This window comes from Pseudophryne corroboree, chromosome 12 (assembly GCF_028390025.1).
Source record: "Pseudophryne corroboree isolate aPseCor3 chromosome 12, aPseCor3.hap2, whole genome shotgun sequence".
NCBI lineage: Eukaryota > Metazoa > Chordata > Amphibia > Anura > Myobatrachidae > Pseudophryne > Pseudophryne corroboree.
The window spans coordinates 170,515,661-170,543,327 of NC_086455.1; the positions used below are offsets into that span (position 1 = coordinate 170,515,661).

At 51.4% G+C, this 27,667-nt stretch overlaps 1 protein-coding gene across 1 annotated transcript; it reads right to left on the reverse strand.

The window, feature by feature from the left end:
- Positions 1 to 877: 877 nt before the first annotated feature.
- LOC134981239 (cytochrome c oxidase assembly factor 8) lies at positions 878 to 23,804 on the reverse strand. The gene is made up of 5 exons (XM_063948526.1): positions 23,647 to 23,804; positions 6,917 to 7,114; positions 3,568 to 3,631; positions 2,099 to 2,189; positions 878 to 1,263 (listed from the first exon to the last, which is right to left on the reverse strand). The coding sequence occupies exons 1-5, from the start codon at positions 23,752 to 23,754 to the stop codon at positions 1,158 to 1,160; spliced, it is 567 nt and encodes a 188-aa protein (XP_063804596.1). The 5' UTR covers positions 23,755 to 23,804; the 3' UTR covers positions 878 to 1,157.
- Positions 23,805 to 27,667: the final 3,863 nt, after the last annotated feature.

Here is a 27,667-nt window from a genome sequence, read left to right on the forward strand (position 1 = left end):
AACAAGAATACAGCACTTTCAGTACAAGACAATATAGGACAGGTATGGAAAACCCGGGGTCAGATGCCATCAAAGGGAGTATGGAGTATAAGATAGTGTAAGTAAGGAAAGGCACAAGGAAAGAGGGCCCTGCTCTTGCAAGCTTACAATCTAAAAGGTGAGGGGCTAACAGACCGGAGTGACACAGACGGTGTAGACAGTGAGCGTAGACAAGAGGGTTAGGAGATTTGGCTGGGTTTGAGTAGGAAGTGGGTCTTGAGAGCCCGTTTGAAGTTCTGTAGAGAGGTGGAGAGTCTGAGGGGGAGAGGTAGAGAATTCCAGAGAAAGGGAGCAGCACGTGAGAAATCTTGGAGATAGGAGTGGGAGGAAGTAATCCGTAGGCAGGAGAGTCGGCGTGCATTAGCAGAGCGAAGAGGACGGGTGGGAGTGTAAAGGGAGATGAGGTCAGAGATATAGATGGGAGAGGAGTGGGTGAGGGCTTTGTAAGTGTGAGAAGCTTGAATTGGATTCTGAAATGGGAAGGGGAGCCAGTGTTTGTCCTGCAAGAGAGATATGGGGGCTTATGGAATAGCCTGCGAGCTCTGCAGAAATTCCGTCAACTCTGTCCATATTTTAAAGTGGCAGTCGTTTAAAAGGCAAAACCAACCTGGTTTTGCCTTTTAAATGAATGCCGCCTTAAAAATACAGTCAGACTCACTGCAATTTCTGCAGAGCGTGCAGCCCCCATATCTCTCCAGATAAACGTTATGTGCCCACGAACAGGTTTCCAATTCTCCTTCACCGGCATCCCTGTGGTCCAGAGTTATCGAGGAGGAAATGACTAATTATTTCCAGCACAGCAAAGATGGCTGGCAGTGAATAAACACAGAACACAACCTAAAAGATTATAAATGATTTAATATCACGACAGGAGTGCAATGCTCGCCCAGACGGCTTATATTTGACATTAGATTTGAGTATGAAGACCAGATGTTGAAAACTCTTTGCACTGTCGCAGTTGCTCCGGATGAAGATGCTCATTCCCTTTCTATACCATGCTATCGCACGGCTGGTCTTCTCTGGAAACTTCAGCAGGGGTAGTAATGTATTGCCAGCAGCCAATGTGCCCCATGGGAAGCTATTCACGTAAATCACAGTATTTATTTATTTCAGTCTTATCAATGTCCTGCTTTCTTCTGTTTCCACCAAATCTTCTGCCAGGCTCTCTGTAATGCCACTTGCCCCATAAGAAGGGTAATGCTGAAGTTCCTTCTATACCATTCCCTGAGACATACAGGCCATTGGAAATAAAGAAAAGAGAGGAAGAGAGACTTTATTATATTGCATAATAACAATTAACTGTATACAGTTTCTTGAATACAGTACTATCCAATGAATCGGTTCTTAATGAAAGACACATAATTGAATTGTGCGTGTGTATATACGTGCGTGCGTCTGTAGTGGTTTTTATATGAGACACTGCTAGAACCAAACCTATATTTTGATATATATATATATATATATATATATATATATTTTTTTTTTTTTGTTACAGCTATAAAGGTTTGGGTCTAGCAGTGTCTCATATAAAAACCAGTACAGACTAGCGCAAAACACTGGGTGGCCCTGATCTGCTGCTGGTGCGGCCCCTCACAAAGTTACTAGCCTCAAGCGTTGCGTGCTCCACGAGGAGACATCAAGCAGAATGACCCAGCTCAGAGAGGACATGGCTTTCCCTTTAAACCAGGACGCTCACAGGTTACACAGGTCCTGCGGCTGATTAAAACCATGCGACACGCAGGCTTGACGTCAGCCAGCCCCAGAACCTGTGTAATTCATTAGTGTCCCGCTTTAATGGTAAGCCTCTGTCTGAGCAGCAGCGAATCAGATCAGTAGTAGAATGACTTGTCAGCAGGTCAGTGGATTGCAGAAGGGTAGGAAGGGTAGCTACTGTGTAACTGCATTTTTATAGTGCCATTAACACCGTCCCGTCGTTCTCCCGCTTGTCGACATAACAAATGGCGAAGTCATGAACCTATCCCGTTTTTAATGCGGTAGATTTTAAACATTGCAAGCACCCATTCCTCGTGGTAGGGAAATAGACGGCAGATGAAAATACCTGTTGTAATGTGCATGCTTTTCTATGTTTTTGCTTAGGAAATCCTTGTAGAACTCGGCCATCACTTCTGGATCCAGCGTCCTTTTGCGGCCTGAGAAGAAGAGGAGGAGGCTGTTGGCACGCACTGTATACGCTCAGCTTTACGAGGAGACCGCAATGGTTAAACGATTATTATTCAATCGCTTCCTCTATTTTTTATATTATTATTTTAATTTCGTGCTACCCCGCTGTGTGCTGCCATACAGGGAAAACACATAGTGACGCACTAACACAAATTTGGTCAATAATATACGATTACGCTAAATTGTGAATAAACTGACTTTCATCCACCCACTCTTAACCTGCTCCTACTCACGGTTACAGGTTTTGGGGGGTGTTTTTGGGCTGCACCCTCTTTGTGGAATATCCTCCCCTGTACTATAACTTTCTTATAGCTTCCAAACTCTCCCCTAGGCACCTCCATCCATCACTGCAAGAAGAAAGTCTTCCTTCAGCCAAAACTTGGTCATATAGAGTTTTTCTTTAACAATATAAAACAATTGTTTCCAAATTTGCATATCTGTTTTTATTAACAAACAATGGCCCTCATTCCGAGTTGTTCGCTCGCAAGCTGCTTTTAGCAGCTTTGCACACGCTAAGCCGCCACCTACTGGGAGTGAATTTTAGCTTATCAAAATTGCGAACGAAAGGTTCGCAATATTGCGAAAAGACTTCTCTGTGCAGTTTCTGAGTAGCTCGAGACTTACTCTTCCAGTGCGATCAGTTCAGTGCTTGTCGTTCCTGGTTTGACGTCACAAACACACCCAGCGTTCGCCCAGACACTCCTCCGTTTCTCCAGCCACTCCCGCGTTTTTCCCAGAAACGGTAGCGTTTCTTCACACATTCCCATAAAACGGACAGTTTCCGCCCAGAAACACCCACTTCCTGTCAATCACACTTCGATCACCAGAACGAAGAAAAAACCTTGTAATGCCGTGAGTAAAATACCTAACTGCATAGCAAATTTACTTGGCGCAGTCGCACTGCGGACATTGCGCATGCGCATTAGCGACTAATCGCTCCGTTGCGAAAAAAAAATAACGAGCGATCAACTCGGAATGACCCCCAATACCTAAATTATTTAAACCTGAATCAGGATAATTGGATTGCTAAATCTGCTTATAAAATGATACTGAATCGAGTAACTTGAAGAAAACAAAAAAAGGAGACTTTTTTTTGAAAAAAAAAAATATTAGACAATTAAGACGTTATGAAACGTGGATCCTCACTACTGCATAAATCACAAAAAATGCTAAAATGATTTATTCTGCACATAGAGGATATGAATAAAGTAGACTGGACTCCAGAATGAGAGCAGTTTCTTAACGTGGATGCCTGCTCATGGACTGGGATAAACAAAGCGAGTGTGATCATTTATTCCAGGCAGAGAAGCCGCCACTAAACACTGTACGCCGCTTGCAGCTCCTCACCTTCTTCATCTCTGAGTCCCAGACCCAACGCACCGAGTCTTGCAGCAATAAAGTCTTCTTTTTCCTGGGAGGAAAATAGGATGAATGAATATTCAACATCACACACTGCTGCAATGGGGTTTCCCTTTTCCTATCTAGGATTAGATAAGCCGTGTCGTTATAGATGCTGGTAAACTCCCAACAGGCGCCACCATCAAGAAGCTGCCGGTACACGGCCAATGATTTTTTTTTTTAACCGAAAACAATCCTTATTGGTAAGGCATACTCAGGGCCGGATCCTGGTTTCTTAACAAAGTAAATAAGCACACAGCTGGGCAAAACCATTTTGCACTGTAGGTGGGGCAGATGTAACATATTAAGAGGGGAAGCAGTCAGCTTCCTGACGGATGGGATCCCGGCGCTCGAAATACCGATGCCGGAATCTCGTCTGCCGCAGGAACACTGGCATCTAAAGCCCGACAGGACCCAGGATCCCGGTGTGTACATACCGATGTCTGAAATCCTGATCCTTCTTTCAACAAGATGCAAGCTGCACGCATGGGGGGGTAGCTTTAGGCATTACAAGGGAGGTTAGGGTTCAGGGATGGTAATGTTAGCAGGGGAGTTTAGGGTTAGGCATCGAGTGGGAGGGTTAGGTTTACGCAGCGGGGAAGGGAGGGTTAGGGTTAGGCACCACCGGAGAGGGTTAGGGGTAGGTACCCACAAGGGAGGGTTAGGGCAGGGAGCAGGTGAGGGGGCTTACTGGGGAGGATGTCGGAATTCTGACGGATGGGGTGCTGCCGTCAGTATTCTGGCCGTCGGCATCCCGTCCATTGGGAAATCATACTGAACCCATGCAGAGAGAGTTAGATTTGGGTGGGTTATAATGTTTCTGTGCAGGGTAAATACCGTCTGCTTTTGCATGTAGTCTACAAATTTTTAGAAAGCTTTATTTTTACACCGATTTCAGTTTGAACACACACCACCCAAATCTAACTCTCTCTGCACATGTTACACCTGCCCCCCCTGCCGTGCGGCATGGTTTTGCCCAGTTGTGTGCCTTTTTGTTTTGCTAATAAACCTGAATCAGGCTCTAAGAGCGATACGCCGCTCACTGTGCAGTATACACTATCGAATCAATGAGTTAGTGTAAACCCGGACGGAGTTTATACTGCTAGTTTCCATGAACATGACCGTATCAGCTTAAGGACTGTGAGCCTATTGCGTCTCTGTATACTTACACATGCAGTGCTGCAAGGTCTGCCCCCTAGGAACATTTTCTTATGATCACTGTTCCAAGCATTATTTATTTATTACCAGTTTCTTTTATAGCGCAGCAAATTCCGTTGCGCTTTACAATTGGACACAATGATAAAACAAAACATTCATAGAGGTAGGAGGGCCCTGCTCACAAGCTTACAATCTATAGGGATACAGTCATTGATACACAAGGAAAAGCACTATTGCATATTTGTCCACCAGATTGCAAAGGTTCTCGGTGGGCTGCATGATATCACATCACAGCAATGATGAACCCTGGTCAGAAAGGAGGGAAAGTGAAGAAAGAGAAAATATATGAGGATATGTGCGGACTGTACAGGGGGGATATAATCGGATAGGAAAGCTTATGAAGGTTGAGTGAGCGGTTCTGGAATTTGATAAGCTGCCTGAAGAGGTGAGTTTTCAGGGAACGTTTGAAGGTTAGGAGACTAGAGGAGAGTCTTATTGTGCGTGGTAGGGCATTCCACAGAGTGGGTGCAGCACGAAGGAAGTCCTGCAATCGTGCATGAGAGCAGGCATTTATGTGTGCATTAAGGATGCATTTATGTGTCATTTTTGGGTATATTTTGTGTCTTTTTAAATTCTATAGTTGAGATTCATATCTTTGTAGGTTTAATGCGTCTTATGACCAGGAGACATAAAATATAAATGCTTAATATCTTAAATTAGTAAACACCTCCTTTACTAATAGTAGCGTACAAACACGCCTGCACCAGCTAGGTGCTGTCACATAAACCGCTGCTTGTAATATCTAGTGCCAAAGGGGGTCATTCAGAGTTGATCGCTCGCTGCCGATTTTTGCAGCGCAGCGATCAGGTAAAAAAAGACGGCAAAACTGCATATGCACTGCATTGCGCAGGCGCGTTGTACGGGTACAAAGAGGATCGATGCTGGGCGATGGATTTAACGAAGAATCCATTCGCACAGCCGAACGCAAGGCTGACAGATTGACAGGGCGTTTATGGATGTCAACTGACCATTTTCTGGGAGTGTTTTGAAAAACGCAGGCGTGTCCAGGCGTTTGCAGGGCGGGTGTCTGACGTCAATTCCGGCACCAAAAAGACTGAAGGGCTACTCTGAAACTGCACAAAATGTTTTTGCTGCGCTGGGCTGCAAAGGCGTACGCACACTTGCAAAGCGAAAATACACTCCTCCGTGGGCGGCGACTATGCGTTTGCACGACTGCTAAAAGTAGCTAGCGAGCAACTCGGAATGACCCCCAATATTCCTTCACACCATAGCATTCTCTTTTCTATGGGGGTGATGTTAATTGTCTGGGTACTCCTATTCATCCACCGTCTCATGTTGCTATACGTCCCTTATACTCACTAGATCACTTTCACTGCAGACAGAGCATGACCGCAATGTAAAGGTGAAAGTCACTCACTGCGCCTTCTAAGTCTGTTAGCTGCAGCCTTCGGGAAATGTTTATCTTAGAATCAATCGGAAGATAATGATTAATGCACATGCACAGACCAGTCACTGGAAACACATTTCCCCGGTGCTTGGCCTGGTTAGCCAGATTGGAATGCACCACTGTGGGGTCAATATGATCGAATTAACCACAATTGATTCTTAATTTGATCATTACGTGTATGCGCCCATTTTAGTGCAGATACAATAGAAACATGAACAGTTCTGTCCACGTGTGTTAAGCTAAATAAGATTCCTATCAGAAATACCCATCTCTCTGTTCGGAAAAGGTCCAGAATCCTTGCAGATTTGTGCAAAGCGGAACAACCAGAAATATTAGTGAACCTCATAAAATAATCTTCTACTGCATACGTATGAAAGTAATCCCAGATGGAATATTATATAGTTCCTCCTATTGTTAGCGTGGCGTTACAATGTATGCTCGTATATTAAAGTGCGCCTGTCACCTATAAACTGCGGGGGATTGCACTGTGTGCTTCTGCGCCATCAGTATAAATTCTGAGCCTGCAAAACAGTTCCCTCCTCTAGGTGTAGAGGACAAGCGCTATTTGGGAAACTGGTAAGGACATAAGATGCTTGATTTTAGTTATGTCAAATACAAAATATCAGGAAAATAAGTTGCGTTCATAATTAATGTTACAAGGTAGAATATTACCCGAATAAATGACACATTCTGATTTGCCCAAAATATTTGGTTCCAGTCTTGTGTTTCCTGTCGTAGTTCCCGGAGTTTTCTTCCCAACGGAGACTCATCTGCTGGAATGAAGAATTTTATTGGTCGAAGATTGGAATATCTATCAGGAGGACCAATCCAGTCGTGTGTGGAGTCCGTGGGAGGGCAGAAGCTGATAGCCTACAAATAGAGTAAACAAAAAGACATTTCTATATGGGATAACTTAGGGCTCGTACACACAGAAACTGCAAAACAAGGATAAATAAATCACAGACAAAACTTTGTACTCTGTTGTCACTTTTAACAGTGCATTAGAAATGCATTCATTAATGCATCTCACATCTTCCCTGCATCATCTAGTGCAGGTTAGTGTGAGGAGCTGACTGCTTCCCCTCTTCATGTTACATCTGCCCCACCTGCAGTGTTTATAGAGCTGCAACCTTATAACCTCTACATATGTCTATGAGGCTAATTCAGACAGGATCGCTGCCGCAGACTGAGTCCTTTTGTGGAGTGCGCACAAGTAGCGGCCACACTGTGCGTGCCACCCCGGAAGCCCTGATTGACAGGAGAGGCGGTCACGGGGTGTTCCAACATCATTAGAATGTCCATTGGCAGGCCACGGTCCAGACATTAGAGGCGTGTCCGGACCGGTGGGGGGGGGGGGGGGCAAGGGCCTGCGATGCCTGCGTGGCGTCACACACAGCGTCTGCGGCCTAGGACGCAAAGGAGCTGCGCTGGCAGGGAGCTACTCATCAGATACAAAAGCATCGCCGCTGTGCGATGCTTTTGTACCTGTGCGAGGGTTAGAGCCTGATATGCGGGGCGGACTAGCCCTGTGCTGGGCGTCTCCCCCGCATATCAGAGTAAATGATGGTAGATGTGTTACATTTAGCACATCTACAATCAGATATGAATTACCCCCTATATCTGGTAGACATTTGTTACAGCTTTACTGCCATCTACTGGCTACATTCAGAATTACAACTAACTACAGGTTGTAAATAAACCTGTCTTTGAATTTAGGGGGTAATTCCAAGTTGATCGCAGCAGGAATTTTTTTTAGCAGTTGGGCAAAACCATGTGCACTGCAGGTGGGGCAGATGTAACATGTGCAGAGAGAGTTAGATTTGGGTGGGTTATATTGTTTCTGTGCAGGGTAAATACTGGCTGCTTTATTTTTACACTGCAATTTAGATTGCAGATTGAACTCACCCCACCCAAATCTAACTCTCTCTGCACATGTTACATCTGCCCCACCTGCAGTGCACATGGTTTTGCCCAGTTGCTAACTAAATTCCTGCTGCGATCAACTTGGAATTACCCCCTTAGATCCAAACTCATTGTTAGCACAGAACTTAGCAAGCACAAACGATTGTAATGATTAACAGTACAACCGACTTAACGAGCATTTCCACAGATATAATGAGCATTACACTTAATGAGCATTTCTACAGATCATCATTGCATTTTACAGAGCATTAAAACTTGCAAACGCTGCAAAATTGATGCAAAGTGAAAATGGGATGTAGTGGCTTTACCGGTGGTCGGGATCCCAATGCCAGCAGCCGGAATGCCGGCAAACAGAGGCTATTCCCACTCGTGGGTGTCTACAACACCTATACAGTGGGAATAGAACCTGTGGTGAGCGCGAGGCACCGAATCTGGTGGCCGGGATTCCGTGCTGGAATGCTGACCTCTGGGATCCCGACTGGCGGCATTACAGCCCCAACCTGTGAAAACAATATTTAGATTTCCATCGTCAAGCTGCTTTTTATAAAAATCTGAAAGCGCTAATTAAAAAAAGAAGCTTGGTCATTTTTTTTTATTTTTTGATCATTTATCCCTTTGACAGATGTGTCTTCTTTAATCTCTGCTGCGGTCGCGCCAAACAGCCCCTCTTGGCACGCCCGGTCGTGTGAGAATCTTCTAGTGTCAGGAACCTTTGTGGCTGAAATTGTGTCTTAGTCGCAATGCAACTAGGCCGCACAAGGAAACGGTGCGGATTCATTTGATATGACACGTATATCAGCGTGCGACTGAGGGCGGTATTTCATTAGATCCGATTTCGGCCCTTGTCAGGGATTACGTTTTGCCTGCGTCAGTGAGAATTTTTCTGAGATCACCTCGGAAACACAGAGTTGCGACTTTTCATGAATACTGCATGTTTTAGAGCAAAAAAAGGGGAATTTTTCTTACCAAACAAAAAATGCCTATAATTGGATAGCCTGATAATGACCATCGGGGACACAAATTGCAAAAAAAAGGCCCACTTGTTTTAACATGAAAAATTACCGCGGCTTATGGGATATCTACCCGAGTCTCTGAATCTGTATACAAAGTGCTATAAGTTCTTTTCTACTCCGTATACAGACTCACAGTCACACACACTATACAAAGGTCATACATCAAATTAACCAGCACAGTGTCCGTGTGTATCCTGGTCGCATTGTAAAGCGACCAAGACACATTTTTGGCTACAAAAAAACAAAACAAAAACCCACCAGACGGTGACAGAGATGCACGGACCCTGGCGGCTCACTCACGCTGAGAAATTGAGGCTGGACGTATGAGGACACATCTGTAACACGCATGTTTATGTATACATTTAGCACAAATCATCCAACGTCTTTTTTGTTACTCTCACTGCGGCTCCGTTTACACTGCATCTAAGTCAGTGCAAACATCATCTCCAAGTGCCGGGTCTCCTGTTCTTCCTATGCTGTAAATGGGACCCTGTTTAAACTGCCCCTAAACCCTTCCCGGATCCAACCCTGCTTGCCACCTGGGTTGGATTCCCGGGTCACTGGACCGGGGTTATTTTTCGGTGACTGCTTCTCACCAAGCCACGACAGAGTTAACTCGCCAATAACCCAGGTCACATGGTTTGATTGCTCTTTTTTTGTTTTATTCCCAACACAGAATCAGGACCTTGAGCTTGGTACACACTGGCCGATATATCGACCGTTCAAGCAAACGCCCAATATATCATGAGCCCGTCGGTGGGTGTGTACCCCCGATATGCCTGTGAAATGACGTCGTCCACAGACACAGCACGTCTTCTCTGCAGCACAGCCGAAGGCCGCTATATCAAGCCATCTAGCTGTGTGTATGGGCAGTCCACCGCCCACCCACACATTTGCTGCAGGGGGGGGGGGGGGTGACATCACATGCAGAGGGCTGGCGTCAAATGCCCGCCCAGCTGGGTGCCAGAGCAAGTCCTGATGATTTTTCCTAAAAATTGTTTTAAGAAAAATAATCAGACGCGCTTTGGGGGTTGCGTGAAAAAGACTTGGTGGTTTCTATAAAAATCACTGTGTCTCATTTTCTCTCCTATAATTGAACAGGAAAATCCTGCATCTGTGGGAAAAACTCTAACCCTCCCCTGTGGGTGACTAACTCTAACCCTCCCTTCTCCGCTGCCTAAACCTAAACCCTCACCCCTGTTCTGCTGCCTAAACCTAACCCCCCCCCCCCCCCCCCCCTTCCCAGCAGCAGGATGGCAGCGAATCCCGCTGTCCAAACAATCGAGATGCCGGTATTTTGACGCCAGCATTCCGCCGGGCGCCAGTATATCGATTCCCAGTTTGTGTTCTACCTCAGGATCCAGGCTACTGTATATCGTCCGCAGGGATCCCGTTCGTCGGGAAGCTGCTTCCCACGTGAAAAATGACAACATTAGAGTTAGGTTTGCCTTAAGGCATAATCTTCCTCGCTAGACGTTCATCGTCTGCAGATCCGCTCTGTTAGTACCTCCACTGGTTACCTGTATTCTGCCGTGTTCAATATAAAATACAATTACTCACACACAAGGCCATTACCAAACTACCCAACGTACATCTCTTCACTTGTCTCAAAATATCTTCCAGCATTTGAAATTTTGGAGACTAGTGGAGAGTCTTCTTGTGCGTGGGAGGGCATTACACATAGTGGGTGCAGCCCGAAGTAAGTTCTACAGTCGTGAATGGAAGCGAATGTGTGGATGAGAGACGTAGATCTTGTGAAAAGCGAGTAGGTCCTTCACTCTTCGCAAGATCTACGTCCCTCATCCACACTCAATATTCGCTCCCATTCACGACTGTAGAACTTACTTCGGGCTGCACCCACTCTGTGGAATGCCCTCCCACGCACAATAAGACTCTCCACTAGTCTCCAAGCGTTCCCTGAAAACTCACCTCTTCAGACAAGCCTATCAAATTCCAGAATCCCCCACATAACTTTCATAAGCTACATAACCAATTGCAGAACAACTCTCAAAAACCACGGCAAAAACGAGCGCATACCGCAAACTTTACTTCTAGGCACATGGAACATTCGATCTGGCTGCCGAGCAGGCAAAATTAACGTTTTAGCTGACGAACGTAAGAAATACAACATCGATGTGCCCATAATAACAGAAGCTACAAATCCTAGTCAAAGAGAACGAGCTGTTTATAAACTGGGTGTCGTCTAGAAGATCTACAGCATCTAGGTAGACAGTCATTAGTTGAGTCCATATAGTCGACATGCAATAGGGTCAAAAGGTCATACAAAAGGTCGACATGACAATGCTCGACACTTAAGTCCTCTAAGTCGTAGGTGTGTCATTTTTTACGTTTCATCATACATGACCACAATCACTGGAATACGTGTTCCCTCGCGGGTTCACTTACTCGCCGCACTTTGGGCGAGGTAGCTCACTCCAATACCACTGCGCTCGCCGCAGGATACTATTCTCTAACGTAGTCCACGCTGATAGTAAATCAAGCAGAAGTTTAAAAACCTTTAAAAAATCAAAACAAAACCCAGCCCTGGCTCCTACGGTGGAGGCTGAACTGTAGGTGGTGCAGCTATGGGTGTAAGTCCAGCGCCAGCATTTTAAATGTTGCCCACTAAAGTATAGTATTAGTTTTTTCTTTTTAATAAATTTGCAAATATCTCAAAAAAACTTTTTTCCTGTTGTCATTATGGGGTGTTGTGTGTAAAATTTTAAGGAGAAAAATAAGAATTTACTTACCGATAATTCTATTTCTCGGAGTCCGTAGTGGATGCTGGGGTTCCTGAAAGGACCAGGGGGGATAGCGGCTCCGCAGGAGACAGGGCACAAAAGTAAAGCTTTTACAGGTCAGGTGGTGTGTACTGGCTCCTCCCCCTATGACCCTCCTCCAGACTCCAGTTAGGTACTGTGCCCGGACGAGCGTACACAATAAGGGAGGATTTTGAATCCCGGGTAAGACTCATACCAGCCACACCAATCACACCGTACAACCTGTGATCTAAACCCAGTTAACAGTATGATAACAGAGGAGCCTCTGAAAGATGGCTTCCTAAACAATAACCCGAATTAGTTAACAATAACTATGTACAAGTATTGCAGATAATCCGCACTTGGGATGGGCGCCCAGCATCCACTACGGACTCCGAGAAATAGAATTATCGGTAAGTAAATTCTTATTTTCTCTATCGTCCTAAGTGGATGCTGGGGTTCCTGAAAGGACCATGGGGATTATACCAAAGCTCCCAAACGGGCGGGAGAGTGCGGATGACTCTGCAGCACCGAATGAGAGAACTCCAGGTCCTCCTTTGCCAGGGTATCAAATTTGTAAAAATTTACAAACGTGTTCTCCCCTGACCACGTAGCTGCTCGGCAGAGTTGTAATGCCGAGACCCCTCGGGCAGCCGCCCAAGATGAGCCCACCTTCCTTGCGGAATGGGCCTTAACAGATTTAGGCTGTGGCAGGCCTGCCACAGAATGTACAAGTTGAATTTTGTTACAAATCCAACGAGCAATCGACTGCTTAGAAGCAGGTGCACCCAACTTGTTGGGTGCATACAGTATAAACAGCGAGTCAGATTTTCTGACTCCAGCCGTCCTTTAAATGTATATTTTTAAGGCTCTGACAACGTCCAACAACTTGGAGTCCTTCAAGTCGTCTGTAGCCGCAGGCACTACAATAGGCTGGTTCAGGTGAAACGCTGATACCACCTTAGGGAGAAAATGCGGACGCGTCCGCAGCTCTGCCCTATGTCGAATGGAAAATTAAATAAGGGCTTTTATAAGACAAAGCCGCCAGTTCAGATACTCTCCCGGCCGAAGCCAGGGCCAGTAACATAGTCACTTTCCATGTGAGATATTTCAAATCCACATTCTTTAGTGGTTCAAACCAATTGGATTTGAGGAAATCTAAAACTACATTTAGATCCCACGGTGCCACCTTAGGCACCACAGGAGGCTGTATATGCAGTACTCCTTTGATAAAAATCTGGACCTCAGGGACTGAGGCCAATTCTTTTTGGAAGAATATTGATAGGGCCGAAATTTGAACCTTAATAGATCCCAATTTGAGACCCATAGACAATCCTGATTGCAGGAAATGTAGGAAAACGACCCAGTTGAAATTCCTCCATCGGAGCACTCCGCTGCTCGCACCACGCAACATATTTTCGCCAAATACGGCGATAATGCTTCGCGGTGACTTCCTTCCTTGCCTTTATCAAGGTAGGAATGACTTCTTCTGGAATGCCTTTTCCTTTTAGGATCTGGCATTCAAACGCCATGCCGTCAAACGCAGCCGCGGTAAGTCTTGAAAAAGACAAGGACCCTGCTGAAGCAGGTCCCTTCTCAGAAGTAGAGGCCACGGATCGTCCGTGACCATCTCTTGAAGTTCCGGGTACCAAGTCCTTCTTGGCCAATCCGGAGCCACTAGTCTTACTCCTCTTTGCCGTATAATCCTCAATACCTTTGGTATGAGAGGCAGAGGAGGAAACACATATACCGACTGGTACACCCAAGGTGTTACCAGCGCGTCCACAGCTATTGCCTGCGGATCTCTTGACCTGGCGCAATACCTGTCCAGTGTTTTGTTGAGGCGAGACGCCATCATGTCCACCATTGGTTTTACCCAACGGTTTAATAGCATGTGGAAAACTTCTGGATGAAGTCCCCACTCTCCCGGGTGAAGGTCGTGTCTGCTGAGGAAGTCTGCTTCCCAGTTGTCCACGCCCGGGATGAATACTGCTGACAGTGCTATCACGTGATTCTCCGCCCAGCGAAGGATCCTGGCAGCTTCTGCCATTGCCCTCCTGCTTCTTGTGCCGCCCTGTCTGTTTACATGGGCGACTGCCGTGATGTTGTCCGACTGGATCAACACCGGTCTTCCTTGAAGCAGAGGTTCCGCCTGGCTTAGAGCATTGTAGATTGCTCTTAGTTCCAGAATGCTTATGTGAAGAGACTTTTTCAGGCTCGACCACACTCCCTGGAAATTTCTTCCCTGTGTGACTGCTCCCCAGCCTCTCAGGCTGGCATCCGTGGTCACCAGGATCCAATCCTGCATGCCGAATCTGCGGCCCTCCAATAGATGAGCCTCCTGCAACCACCACAGAAGGGATACCCTTGTCCTCGGCGACAGGGTTATACGCAGGTGCATCTGAAGATGCGACCCTGACCATTTGTCCAACAGATCCCTTTGCATGGAATCTGCCGAAAGGGATTGCTTCGTAAGAAGCTACCATTTTTTCCCAGGACTCTTGTGCATTGATGTACAGACACCTTTCCTGGTTTTAGGAGGTTCCTGACCAGGTCAGATAACTCCTTGGCTTTTTCTTCGGGAAGAAAAACCTTTTTCTGAACTGTGTCCAGAATCATCCCCAGGAACAGCAGACGAGTTGTCGGCATTAATTGGGATTTTGGAATATTCAGAATCCATCCGTGCTGCTTTAGCACCTCTTGAGATAGTGCTAAACCCATCTCTAGCTGTTCTCTGGACCTTGCCCTTATTAGGAGATCGTCCAAGTATGGGATAATTAATACGCCTTTTCTTCGAAGAAGAAATATTATCTCGGCCATTACCTTTGTAAAGACCCGAGGTGCCGTGGACAAACCAAACGGCAGCGTCTGAAACTGATAGTGACAGTTTTGTACAACGAACCTGAGGTACCCCTGGTGTGAGGGGTAATTGGAACGTGGAGATACGCATCCTTGATGTCCAAGGATACCATAAAGTCCCCTTCTTTCAGGTTCGCTATCACTGCTCTGAGTGACTCCATCTTGAACTTGAACTTCTTTATGTACAGGTTCAAGGACTTCAGATTTAGAATAGGCCTTACCGAGCCATCCGGCTTCGGTACCACAAAAAGAGTGGAATAATACCCCTTCCCTTGTTGTAGAAGAGGTACCTTGACTATCACCTGCTGAGAATACAGCTTGTGAATGGCTTCCAAAACCGTCTCCCTTTCTGAGGGGGACGTTGGTAAAGCAGACTTCAGGAAACGGCGAGGTGGCTCTGTCTCTAATTTCAACCTGTACCCCTGAGATATTATCTGCAGGATCCAGGGATTTACCTGCGAGTGAGCCCACTGCGCGCTGTAATTCTTGAGACGACCGCCTACCGCCCCCGAGTCCGCTTGCGAAGCCCCAGCGTCATGCTGAGGCTTTTGTAGAAGCCGGGGAGGGCTTCTGTTCCTGGGAAGGAGCTGCCTGTTGCTGTCTCTTCCCTCGTCCTCTGCCTCGTGGCAGATATGAATAGCCCTTTGCTCTCTTATTTTTAAAGGAACGAAAGGGCTGCGGTTGAAAGGTCGGTGCCTTTTTCTGTTGGGGAGTGACTTGAGGTAGAAAGGTGGATTTCCCGGCCGTAGCCGTGGCCACCAAATCCGATAGACCGACCCCAAATAACTCCTCTACGCATCGCCTGTCCACTGTCGTGTCCATAAAGCTCTTCTGGCCGAAATGGACATAGCACTTACCCGTGATGCCAGTGTGCAGATATCTCTCTGTGCATCACGCATATAAAGAAATGCATCCTTTATTTGTTCTAACGACAGTAAAATATTGTCCCTGTCCAGGGTATCAATATTTTCGATCAGGGACTCTGACCAAACTACCCCAGCACTGCACATCCAGGCAGTCGCAATAGCTGGTCGTAGTATAACACCTGCATGTGTGTATATACCTTTTTGGATATTTTCCATCCTCCTATCTGATGGATCTTTAAGTGCGGCCGTCTCAGGAGAGGGTAACGCCACTTGTTTTGATAAGCGTGTTAGCGCTTTGTCCACCCTAGGAGGTGTTTCCCAGCGCTCCCTAACCTCTGGCGGGAAAGGGTATAAAGCCAATAACTTCTTTGAAATTAGCAGTTTTTTATCGGGGCACCCCACGCTTCATCACACACGTCATTTAATTCTTCTGATTCGGTAAAAACTACTGGTAGTTTTTTCACACCCCACATAATACCCTGTTTAGTGGTACCTGTAGTATCAGCTAAATGTAACATCTCCTTTATTGCCAAAATCATATAACGTGTGGCCCTACTGGAAAATACGGTTGATTCGTCACCTTCACCACCGGAATCAGTGCCTGTGTCTGGGTCTGTGTCGACCGACTGAGGCAAGGGGCGTTTTACAGCCCCTGACGGTGTTTGAGGCGCCTGGACAGGCACTAATTGAGTGTCCGGCCGCCTCATGTCGGCAAACAACTGCTTAAGCGAGTTGACGCTATCCCGTAATTCCACAAATAAAGGCATCCATTCTGGTGTCGACCCCCTAGGAGGTGACATCCTCATATTTGGCAATTGCTCCGCCTCCACACCAATAACGTCCTCATACATGTCGACACACACGTACCGACACACAGCAGACACACAGGGAATGCTCTATACGAAGACAGGACCCACTAGCCCTTTGGGGAGACAGAGGGAGAGTCTGCCAGCACACACCAAAAAGCGCTATATATGACAGGGATAGCCTTATGATTAAGTGCTCCCTTATAGCTGCTTTTATATTAATATATTGCCATTTATTTTGCCCCCCCTCTCTGTTATACCCTGTTTCTGTAGTGCAGTGCAGGGGAGAGACCTGGGAGCCTTCCTGACCAGCGGAGCTGTGACAGAAAATGGCGCCGTGTGCTGAGGAGATAGGCCCCGCCCCTTTTTCGGCGGGCTCGTCTCCCGCTATTTAGTACATTTAGGCAGGGGTAAATATCTCCATATAGCCTCTGGGGCTATATGTGAGGTATTTTTAGCCTTTTTAAAGGTTTTCATTTGCCTCCCAGGGCGCCCCCCCCCCAGCGCCCTGCACCCTCAGTGACTGCCGTGTGAAGTGTGCTGAGAGGAAAATGGCGCACAGCTGCAGTGCTGTGCGCTACCTTAAGAAGACTGCAGGAGTCTTCAGCCGCCGATTCTGGACCTCTTCTTGCTTCAGCATCTGTGAGGGGGCCGGCGGCGTGGCTCCGGTGACCATCCAGGCTGTACCTGTGATCGTCCCTCTGGAGCTTCATGTCCAGTAGCCAAGAAGCCAATCCATCCTGCACGCAGGTGAGTTCACTTCTTCTCCCCTCTGTCCCTCGTTGCAGTGATCCTGTTGCCAGCAGGAATCACTGTAAAATAAAAAACCTAAGCTAAACTCTCTAAGCAGCTCTTTATGAGAGCCACCTAGAATTGCACCCTTCTCGGCCGGGCACAAAAATCTAACTGGAGTCTGGAGGAGGGTCATAGGGGGAGGAGCCAGTACACACCACCTGACCTGTAAAAGCTTTACTTTTGTGCCCTGTCTCCTGCGGAGCCGCTATCCCCCCTGGTCCTTTCAGGAACCCCAGCATCCACTTAGGACGATAGAGAAACTGAATTTATTCCATTGTGGAATAAGGCTGTTACATAACAAAATGTGGAACAAGTGAAGTGCTGTGAATACTTTCTGGATGCACTGTGTATCAGACTTATGCCGGCAACAGTGACACACAGCACAGAGGAGTGGGGGAGATACAGGGTATATAATCTCCTATATATTTGCCTTATTATAAGTCTGTGCCTGGCCCTCTAACGCTGGGTGGAGTCACAGTGGTGGGTGGAGTTACAGGCCTGGGTGGAGTTAGCAGCTCCTGCCCTGTCCCAGCACACCACTAGCAGAACGGAGCAGCAGCCACAGAATCCACCCACCATCCCCACACAGAAGCCGCCAGGGGACATCACAGTGCCAGGTAACCATGGACATCCCAATGCCACCCGCACCAGACACCCCCAAACCCACCCTCCACCAGCTCACACATGCAGCCACTGACGGCCCAGACACCCCCACACCCCACGCATAACGATCCCACCCTCCGCACAAGCCCAGCATCTCCCCCAGCCAACTGCGGCACAGACGCGGTAGCCGGGCACCGCTGCCGACCAGACAGCCGCAGGCCGCACCACCCCTCCCGCCCGCCACACACCACCAGAGCCAGCTCCCGCACTGCAGCCGCGGCTGGGACCCACTGTCCCGCCAGACGCCGTCCGCACAACGGATGAAGACAGTGAAGTTACAGGTCAGCATCACCCGCGACTGATTGCCGCCGCCACCGCCATACGCATTAGGAGGGACGGGTGGCGCAGGAGAAGGCTTCATAGCCCTCCCTGCGCCGCGTACAGACACCCGCCGCCTCCTCCGCACACCTAATACAACGCTGCCTCCCACCATCCCCAGAGACCCGGACTGCACGCCACTGGGCCCCTGGGCTGCCGGCTCCACAGGCCAGAGACGGGGGGGACAGCGCGCCTTCTACTGTGGACGCTGCACCAACCTCACAGGTAAGAAAGACTGCACAGGCAGCACCGCGTCTCTGCATCCCCTCCCTGCCTCTGCGTCCCCTCCCTGCCTCTGCGTCCCCTCCCTGCCTCTGCGTCCCCTCCCTGCCGCCCGCCTCTCTGCGTCCCCTCCCTGCCGCCCGCCTCTCTGCGTCCCCTCCCTGCAACCCCGCGTCTCTGCGTTCCATCCCTGCCGCCCCGCATCTCTGCGTCCCCTCCCTGCCGCCCGCCTCTCTGCGTCCCCTCCCTGCAACCCCGCGTCTCTGCATCCCCTCCCTGCCTCTCCGCGCCCCCTCCCTGCCTCTGCGTCCCCTCCCTGCCTCTGCGTCCCCTCCCTGCCGCCCGCCTCTCTGCGTCCCCTCCCTGCCGCCCGCCTCTCTGCGTCCCCTCCCTGCAACCCCGCATCTCTGCATCCCCTCCCTGCCACCGTGTCCCCGACCTGCCTCTGTCCCATCCCTGCCACCCCGAATCTCTGGACCCCCTCCCTGCGTCTCTGTGTCCCCTCCCTGCCGCCCGCATCTCTGCGTCCCCTCCCTGCCACCGTGTCCCCTCTGTGCCGCCCCGCGTCTCTGCGTCCCCTCCCTGCCACCGTGTCCCCTCTGTGCCGCCCCGCGTCTCTGCGTCCCCTACCTGCCGCCCCGCGTCCACTCCCTGCCTCTGCGTTCCCTCCCTGCCGCCCCCGCGTCTCTGCTTTCCCTCCCTGCCGCCCCGCATCTCTGCATCCCCTCCATGCCACTGTGTCCTCTCCCTGCCAACCTGCCTCTGTTCCCTCCCTGGTGCCCCGCATCTCTGCATCCCCTCCCTGCCGCCATGTCCCCTCCCTGCTGCCCCGCATCTCTGCGTCCCCTCCCTGCCGCCCGCATCTCTGCGTCCCCTACCTGCTGCCCGCATCTCTGCGTCCCCTCCCTGCTGCCCGCATCTCTGCGTCCCCTCCCTGCCGCCCCGCATCTCTGCGTCCCCTCCCTGCCACGTGTCCCCTCTGTGCCGCCCCGCGTCCCCTCCCTGCCACCGTGTCCCCTCTGTGCCGCCCCGCGTCTCTGCGTCCCCTCCGTGCCACCCCGCGTCCCCTACCTGCCGCCCCGCATCCACTCCCTGCCTCTGCGTTCCCTCCCTGCCGCCCCCGCGTCTCTGCTTTCCCTCCCTGCCACTGTGTCCCCTCCCTGCCAACCTGCCTCTGTTCCCTCCCTGGCGCCCTGCATCTCTGCATCCCCTCCCTGCCGCCATGTCCCCTCCCTGCTGCCCCGCATCTCTGCATCCCCTCCCTGCCGCCCGCATCTCTGCGTCCCCTCCCTGCCGCCCGCATCTCTGCGTCCCCTCCCTGCAGCCCGCATCTCTGCGTCCCCTCCCTGCCACCCCGCGTCTCTGCGTCCCCTCCCTGCCGCCCCGCGTCTGTGTCCCCTCCCTGCCACCGTGTCCCCTCCCTACCGCCCCGCGTCTCTGCGTCCCCTCCCTGCCACCCCGCATCTCTGCGTCCCTTCCCTGCCGCCCCGCGTCCCCTCCCTGCCGCTCAGCGTCTCTGCATCCCCTCCCTGCCGCCATGTCCCCTCCCTGCTGCCCCGCATCTCTGCATCCCCTCCCTGCCGCCCGCATCTCTGCGTCCCCTGCCTGCCGCCCGCATATCTGCGTCCCCTCCCTGCCGCCCGCATCTCTGCGTTCCCTCCCTGCCGCCCCGCGTCTCTGCGTCCCCTCCCTGCCGCCCGCATCTCTGTGTCCCCTCCCTGCCACCGTGTCCCCTCCCTACCGCCCTGCGTCTCTGCGTCCCCTCCCTGCCACCCCGCATCTCTGCGTCCCTTCCCTGCCGCCCCGCGTCCCCTCCCTGCCTTCCCACGTCTCTGCGTCCCCTCCCTGCCGCCCAGCGTCTGTGTCCCCTCCCTGCCGCCCCGCATCTCTGCATTCCCTCCCTGCCGCCCTGCATCTCTGCATCCCCTCCCTGGTGCCACGCATCTCTACGTCCCCTCCCTGGTGCCCCGCGTCTCTACGTCCCCTCCCTCGTGCCCAGCGTCTCTGCGTCCCCTCCCTGGCGCCCCGCGTCTCTGCGTCCCCTCCCTGGCGCCCCGCGTCTCTGCAGGGGTTAAAGGGGTGCAGCCCCTTCCGACGGTGTGAAGAGCGCCCGTAGGGCGCGATGAAGCACCTAGTATTACTATTTATACATACTGTAACAGCAGGGGTCAGTGACAGAGAGGGCACTGGGGGGCAGGCAGGGTGTACAAAGTGTATAATACAGTATATATATATATGTATATATATATATATATATATATATATATATACACACAGCGTGGCAGTGACTGGGGGAGGGCACTGGGGGGCAGGCAGGGGGTACAGGGTGTATAATACAGGATATATATATATATATATATATATATATATATATATATATATATATATATATATACACATACATACATACATACATAGTGTGGCAGCAGGTGGAACTGACCGGGGACGCGCGGGGGGGGGGGGGCAGGCAGGGGGTACAGAGTGTATAATACAATATATATACATAGTGTGGCAGTGACGGGGGGGGGGGGCAGGCAGGGGGTACAGAGTGTATAATACAGTATATATACATAGTGTGGCAGTGACAGGTGGGGGGGCAGCACTGGGGGGCAGGCAGGGGGTACAGAGTGTGTAATGCAGTATATATACATAGTGTGGCAGTGACAGGTGGGGGGGGGAGGCACTGGGGGCAGGCAGGGGGTACAGAGTGTATAACACAGTATATATACATAGTGTGGCAGTGACAGGTGGGGGGGCGGCACTGGGGGGCAGGCAGGGGGTACAGAGTGTATAATACAGTATATATACATAGTGTGGCAGTGACAGGTGGGGGGGGGGCACTGGGGGGCAGGCAGGGGGTACAGAGTGTATAATACAGTATATATACATAGTGTGGCAGTGACAGGAGGGGCACTGGGGGGCAGGCAGGGGGTACAGAGTGTATAATACAGTATATATACATAGTGTGGCAGTGACAGGTGGGGGGCGGCACTGGGGGGCAGGCAGGGGGTACAGAGTGTATAATACAGTATATATACATAGTGTGGCAGTGACAGGTGGGGGAGGCAGGCAGGGGGTACAGAGTGTATAATACAGTATATATACATAGTGTGGCAGTGACAGGGGGGGCACTGCGGGGCAGGCAGGGGGTACAGAGAGTATAATACAGTATATATACATAGTGTGGCAGTGACAGTGGGGGGGCACTGGGGGGCAGGCAGGGGGTACAGAGTGTATAATACACTATATATACATTAGTGTTCATTCTAGCACCCTGCACCTTTCAAAATTCGTGCAGTTCCTCTTTCCTGCCTGGGGTGTCGCTCTTTGCTGTGATGCTTCTCAGCACACTCTGATCTGTTACTCAGTGCTGTGATACAGACCTGTGTGTGCTGAGAAGCACCAGAGCAGAGAGCGACACCACAGGCAGGAAAGAGGAACTGCACAGGATTTGAAAGGTGCAGGGTGCTAGAATGAACACTATACATAGTGTGGCAGTGACGGGGGGGGGGGCACTGGGGGGCAGGCAGGGGGTACAGAGTGTATAATACAGTATATATACATAGTGTGGCAGTGACAGGTGGGGGGGGGGGGGGCACTGGAGGGCAGGCAGGGGGTACAGAGTGTATAATACAGTATATATACATAGTGTGGCAGTGACAGGTGGGGGGGGGCGGCACTGGGGGGCAGGCAGGGGGTACAGAGTGTATAATACAGGATATATACATAGTGTGGCAGTGACAGGTAGGGGGGGCACTGGGGGGCAGGCAGGGGGTACAGAGTGTATAACACAGTATAGGGGGGGGGGCGGCACTGGGGGGCAGGCAGGGGGTAGAGTGTATAATACAGTATATATACATAGTGTGGCAGTGACAGGTGGGGGGGGGGCCACTGGGGGGCAGGCAGGGGGTACAGAGTGTATAATACAGGATATATACATAGTGTGGCAGTGACAGGTGGGGGGGCGGCACTGGGGGGCAGGCAGGGGGTACAGAGTGTATAATACACTATATATACATAGTGTGGCAGTGACAGGCGGCGGGGCACTGGGGGGCAGGCAGGGGGTACAGAGTGTATAATACAGTATATATACATAGTGTGGCAGTGACAGGTGGGGGGGGGCACTGGGGGGCAGGCAGGGGGTACAGAGTGTATAATACAGTATATATACATAGTGTGGCAGTGACAGGAGGGGGGCACTGGGGGGCAGGCAGGGGGTACAGAGTGTATAATACAGTATATATACATAGTGTGGCAGCAGGTGGCAGTGACAGGAGGGGCACTGGGGGGCAGGCAGGGGGTACAGAGTGTATAATACACTATATATACATAGTGTGGCAGTGACAGGTGGGGGGGCACTGGAGGGCAGGCAGGGGGTACAGAGTGTGGCAGTGACGAGGAGGGGGGGGCAGGCAGGGGGTACGGGGGGGGAGGGCAGGCAGGGGTACAGAGTGTGGCAGTGACGAGGAGGGGGGGAAGGCAGGGGGTACGGGGGGAGGGCAGGCAGGGGGTACAGAGTGTGGCAGTGACGAGGTGGGGGGGGGTGCAGGCAGGGGGTACGGGGGGGAGGGCAGGCAGGGGATACAGAGTGTATAATACAGTATATATACAAAGTGTGGCAGTGACAGGTGGGGGGGCGGCACTGGGGGGCAGGCAGGGGGTACAGAGTGTATAATACAGTATATATACATAGTGTGGCAGTGAAGGGGGGGCACTGGGGGGCAGGCAGGGGGTACAGAGTGTATAATACAGGATATATATAATATATATATACACAGTGTGGCAGTGAAGGGGGGGGGCAGGCAGGGGGTACAGAGTGTGGCAGTGACAGGTGGGGGGCAGGCAGGGGGTACAGAGAGTGGCAGTCACAGGTGGGGGGGCGGCACTGGGGGGCAGGCAGGGGGTACAGAGTGTATAATACAGTATATATACATAGTGTGGCAGTGAAGGGGGGGGCACTGGGGGGCAGGCAGGGGGTACAGAGTGTATAATACAGGATATATATAATATATATACACAGTGTGGCAGTGAAGGGGGGGGGCAGGCAGGGGGTACAGAGTGTGGCAGTGACAGGTGGGGGGCAGGCAGGGGGTACATCAGGCTTATGCCAGCAGCAGTGACACACAAAGGACACGGGGGAGGGGAGGGGAGGGGGGGGGGTTTAGAGGGTGACGTCACCTTGGCCGGGCCCGGTGCGCGGTCGGTGCTGTCGGTGTGCAGGCGGCGGCGGAGGAGGGCGGGCTGGCAGCGGGTCACGGTCACCCGGATGGAGGAGGCCGCCGCCATTTTGCCCCCACACGCCCCTTTCACAGTAATAGAAATGGCGACACATTACGGAGCTTTACGGCAGAACGTCAGCTCCGGTGTCACCATGGTAACGCGGTACTGCGTACGTAGACTGCCGCCCGCCCAGCGAGACAGCCGGGCCACCATGGTGACCCGCCACCGACCCGGGACCCGCTGAGTGGGCTCCCGGGGAACCTGAGGACGGGCCTAACCCACACACTGGCAGGTGACCCCCTCTGGGGTGAGAGGTTAGTGACCCGACGTTATCATCACCCCATGCGGGCGCCCACCGAGAACGTGAGAGGCAGGCAGGGATCAGAGGCCCCCCCATGGTGCACCCTGGCAGCTGCTGTATAGAGACCACGCCGGGTGGCAGTCATGGTGGTCCAGCAGCAATGGCAGACATTACTGCCCTCATTACCCCTGCCGTGCACGGTGCTGGGGCAGATCAGCGGGGCATGGAGCTAGCTGCAGCACAACCTGTGGCTCATGGCTTCCTGAGTGATCTGGGTATACCTGCCACTCACACACCTCAGCAGCATGGTGTCCCTTCCAGCATGGCATCCCAACCCCCCCCCCCCCCCCTGCCCCTTACCAACATGGCATCCCAACCCCCCCCCTGCCCCTTACCAACATGGCATCCCAACCCCCCCCCCCTGCCCCTTACTAACATAGCATCCCAACACACCCCCCCTCTGCCCCTTACCAACATGGCATCCCAACACCCCCCCTGCCCCTTACCAACATGGCATCCCAACACCCCCCCTGCCCCTTACCAACATGGCATCCCAACACCCCCCTGCCCCTTACCCAACATGGCATCCCAACACCCCCCTGCCCCTTACTAACATGTCATCCCAACACCCCCCTGCCCCTTACCAACATGGCATCCCAACACCCCCCCCCCCCCCCTGCCCCTTACCAACATGGCATCCTAACATCCTCCCCTGCCCCTTACCAACATGGCATCCCAACACCCCTCCTGCCCCTTACCAACATGGCATCCTAACATCCTCCCCTGTCCCTTACCAACATGGCATCCCAACACCCCTCCTGCCCCTTACCAACATGGCATCCCAACACCCCCCTGCTCCTTACAACATGGCATCCCAACACCCCCTGCCCCTCCCCAACATGGCATCCTAACATCCTCCCCTGCCCCTTACCAACATGGCATCCCAACACCCCTCCTGCCCCTTACCAACATGGCATCCCAACACCCCCCCCTGCCCCTTACCAACATGGCATCCTAACACCCTCCCCTGCCCCTTACCAACATGGCATCCCAACACCCCCCCTGCCCCTTACCAACATGGCATCCCAACACCCCCCCTGCCCCTTACCAACATGGCATCCCAATACCCCCCCCCCCTGCCCCTTACCAACATGGCATCCTAACATCCTCCCCTGCCCCTTACCAACATGGCATCCCAACACCCCTCCTGCCCTTACCAACATGGCATCCTAACATCCTCCCCTGTCCCTTACCAACATGGCATCCCAACACCCCTCCTGCCCCTTACCAACATGGCATCCTAACATCCTCCCCTGTCCCTTACCAACATGGCATCCCAACACCCCTCCTGCCCCTTACCAACATGGCATCCCAACACCCCCCCCTGCCCCTTACCAACATGGCATCCTAACACCCTCCCCTGCCCCTTACCAACATGGCATCCCAACACCCCCCCTGCCCCTTACCAACATGGCATCCCAACACCCCCCCTGCCCCTTACCAACATGGCATCCCAATACCCCCCCCCCTGCCCCTTACCAACATGGCATCCTAACATCCTCCCTGCCCCTTACCAACATGGCATCCCAACACCCCTCCTGCCCCTTACCAACATGGCATCCTAACATCCTCCCCTGCCCCTTACCAACATGGCATCCCAACACCCCTCCTGCCCCTTACCAACATGGCATCCTAACATCCTCCCCTGTCCCTTACCAACATGGCATCCCAACACCCCTCCTGCCCCTTACCAACATGGCATCCCAACACCCCCACTGCCCCTTACCAACATGGCATCCCAACACCCCCCCCTGCCCCTTACCAACATGGCATCCCAACACCCCCTGCCCTCACCAACAATGGCATCCTAACATCCTCCCCTGCCCCTTACCAACATGGCATCCAACACCCCTCCTGCCCCTTACCAACATGGCATCCCAACACCCCCCCCTGCCCCCTTACCAACATGGCATCCTAACACCCTCCCCTGCCCCTTACCAACATGGCATCCCAACACCCCCCCTGCCCCTTACCAACATGGCATCCCAACACCCCCCCTGCCCCTTACCAACATGACATCCCAACACCCCCCCTGCCCCTTACCAACATGACATCCCAACACCCCCCCTGCCCCTTACCAACATGACATCCCAACACCCCCCCTGCCCCTTACCAACATGACATCCCAACACCCCTCCTGCCCTTACCAACATGGCATCCCAACACCCCCCCTGCCCCTTACCAACATGGCATCCTAACACCCTCCCCTGCCCCTTACCAACATGGCATCCTAACACCCTCCCCTGCCCCTTACCAACATGGCATCCTAACACCTCCCCTGCCCCTTACCAACATGGCATACCAACACCCCCCCTGCCCTTACCAACATGACATCCCAACACCCCCCCCTGCCCCTTACCAACATGACATCCCAACATCCCCCCTGCCCCTTACCAACATAGCTGTACCAGCATATGGGCTGCATCTAAGCTTCAGCAGTGGGCTTCACTCGCCATGCTTCGGACCTGGTGGTGACCGAAGGATTAAATTGTGGGGATTCTGGGTGGGCGTCGGTATTCTGACTGCCGTATGTCAACAGGTGTCGCGATTTCAGCGCCTGTTCCCGGCAGCTGGAAGCCTCCCCTTTATTATTATAGTTGGGTCACCTTACATTACACTGGGGTCTATTTACTAAGCCTTGGAGAGAGATAAAGTACCAGTCAATCAGCTTCTAACTGTCATGTTACATGCTGTGTTTGAAAAATGACAGGAGCTGATTGGTTGGTCCTTTATCTCCGTCAATTTAATCTCTCTCCAAGGCTTAGTAAATATACCCCATTATCGTTTCATTTCTGCTCTGTCTTATGACGAAAGTGAAATCGCCGTACTTGAGTGGCTATAATAGTACAGTATCGCTGGAGTACAGGTCAGTGGCAGGACCCAATTCCACAGGAGCACGTCTTCATCTCCACCCTTATCTCGCCTCACCCAACGCCCACAGAGCAAGCTAAACCTCTACTATCTCAATTGGAACACGGGGTAATTCAGACCTGATCGCAGCAGCAAATTTGTTAGCAGTTGGCAAAACCATGTGCACTGCAAGGGGGGCAGATGTAACATGTGCAGAGAGAGTTAGATGTGGGTGGGTTATATTGTTTCTGTGCAGGGTAAATACTGCTGCTTTACTTTTACACTGCAATTTATATTTCAGTTTGAACACACCCCACCCAAATCTAACTCTCTCTGCACGTGTTACATCTTCCCCACCTGCAGTGCACATGGTTTTGCCCAACTGCTAACAAATTTGCTGCTGCGATCAGGTCTGAATTAGGTCCTCAGTCCCATTATATGCTGCGGCTAGAAAGGAAACCAGGTGCAGTAAAGGACGTAGGTAACACACACAGGAAGTAGCTGCTACAGGGTGCATGAGAGGACATCTTAGCCAGGTGTACAGGCAGTACAGACAGCAAGTTCCCCGATCATTTAGGGAGCAAGCCCACAACACACACAACCCGCGGGACATTACCTAAATCATTCGTGCAGGTAGGTACAGAGTGAAAACTTTACCTGTAATTCATGACAAATTAGAAACTATCTTTTTGTTTTGCGATAGTGTTAAAGGCAGTCGACACATTCCATTGCAGTGCTGTCATGTTGGATATGGGAAGCAGATCTGCG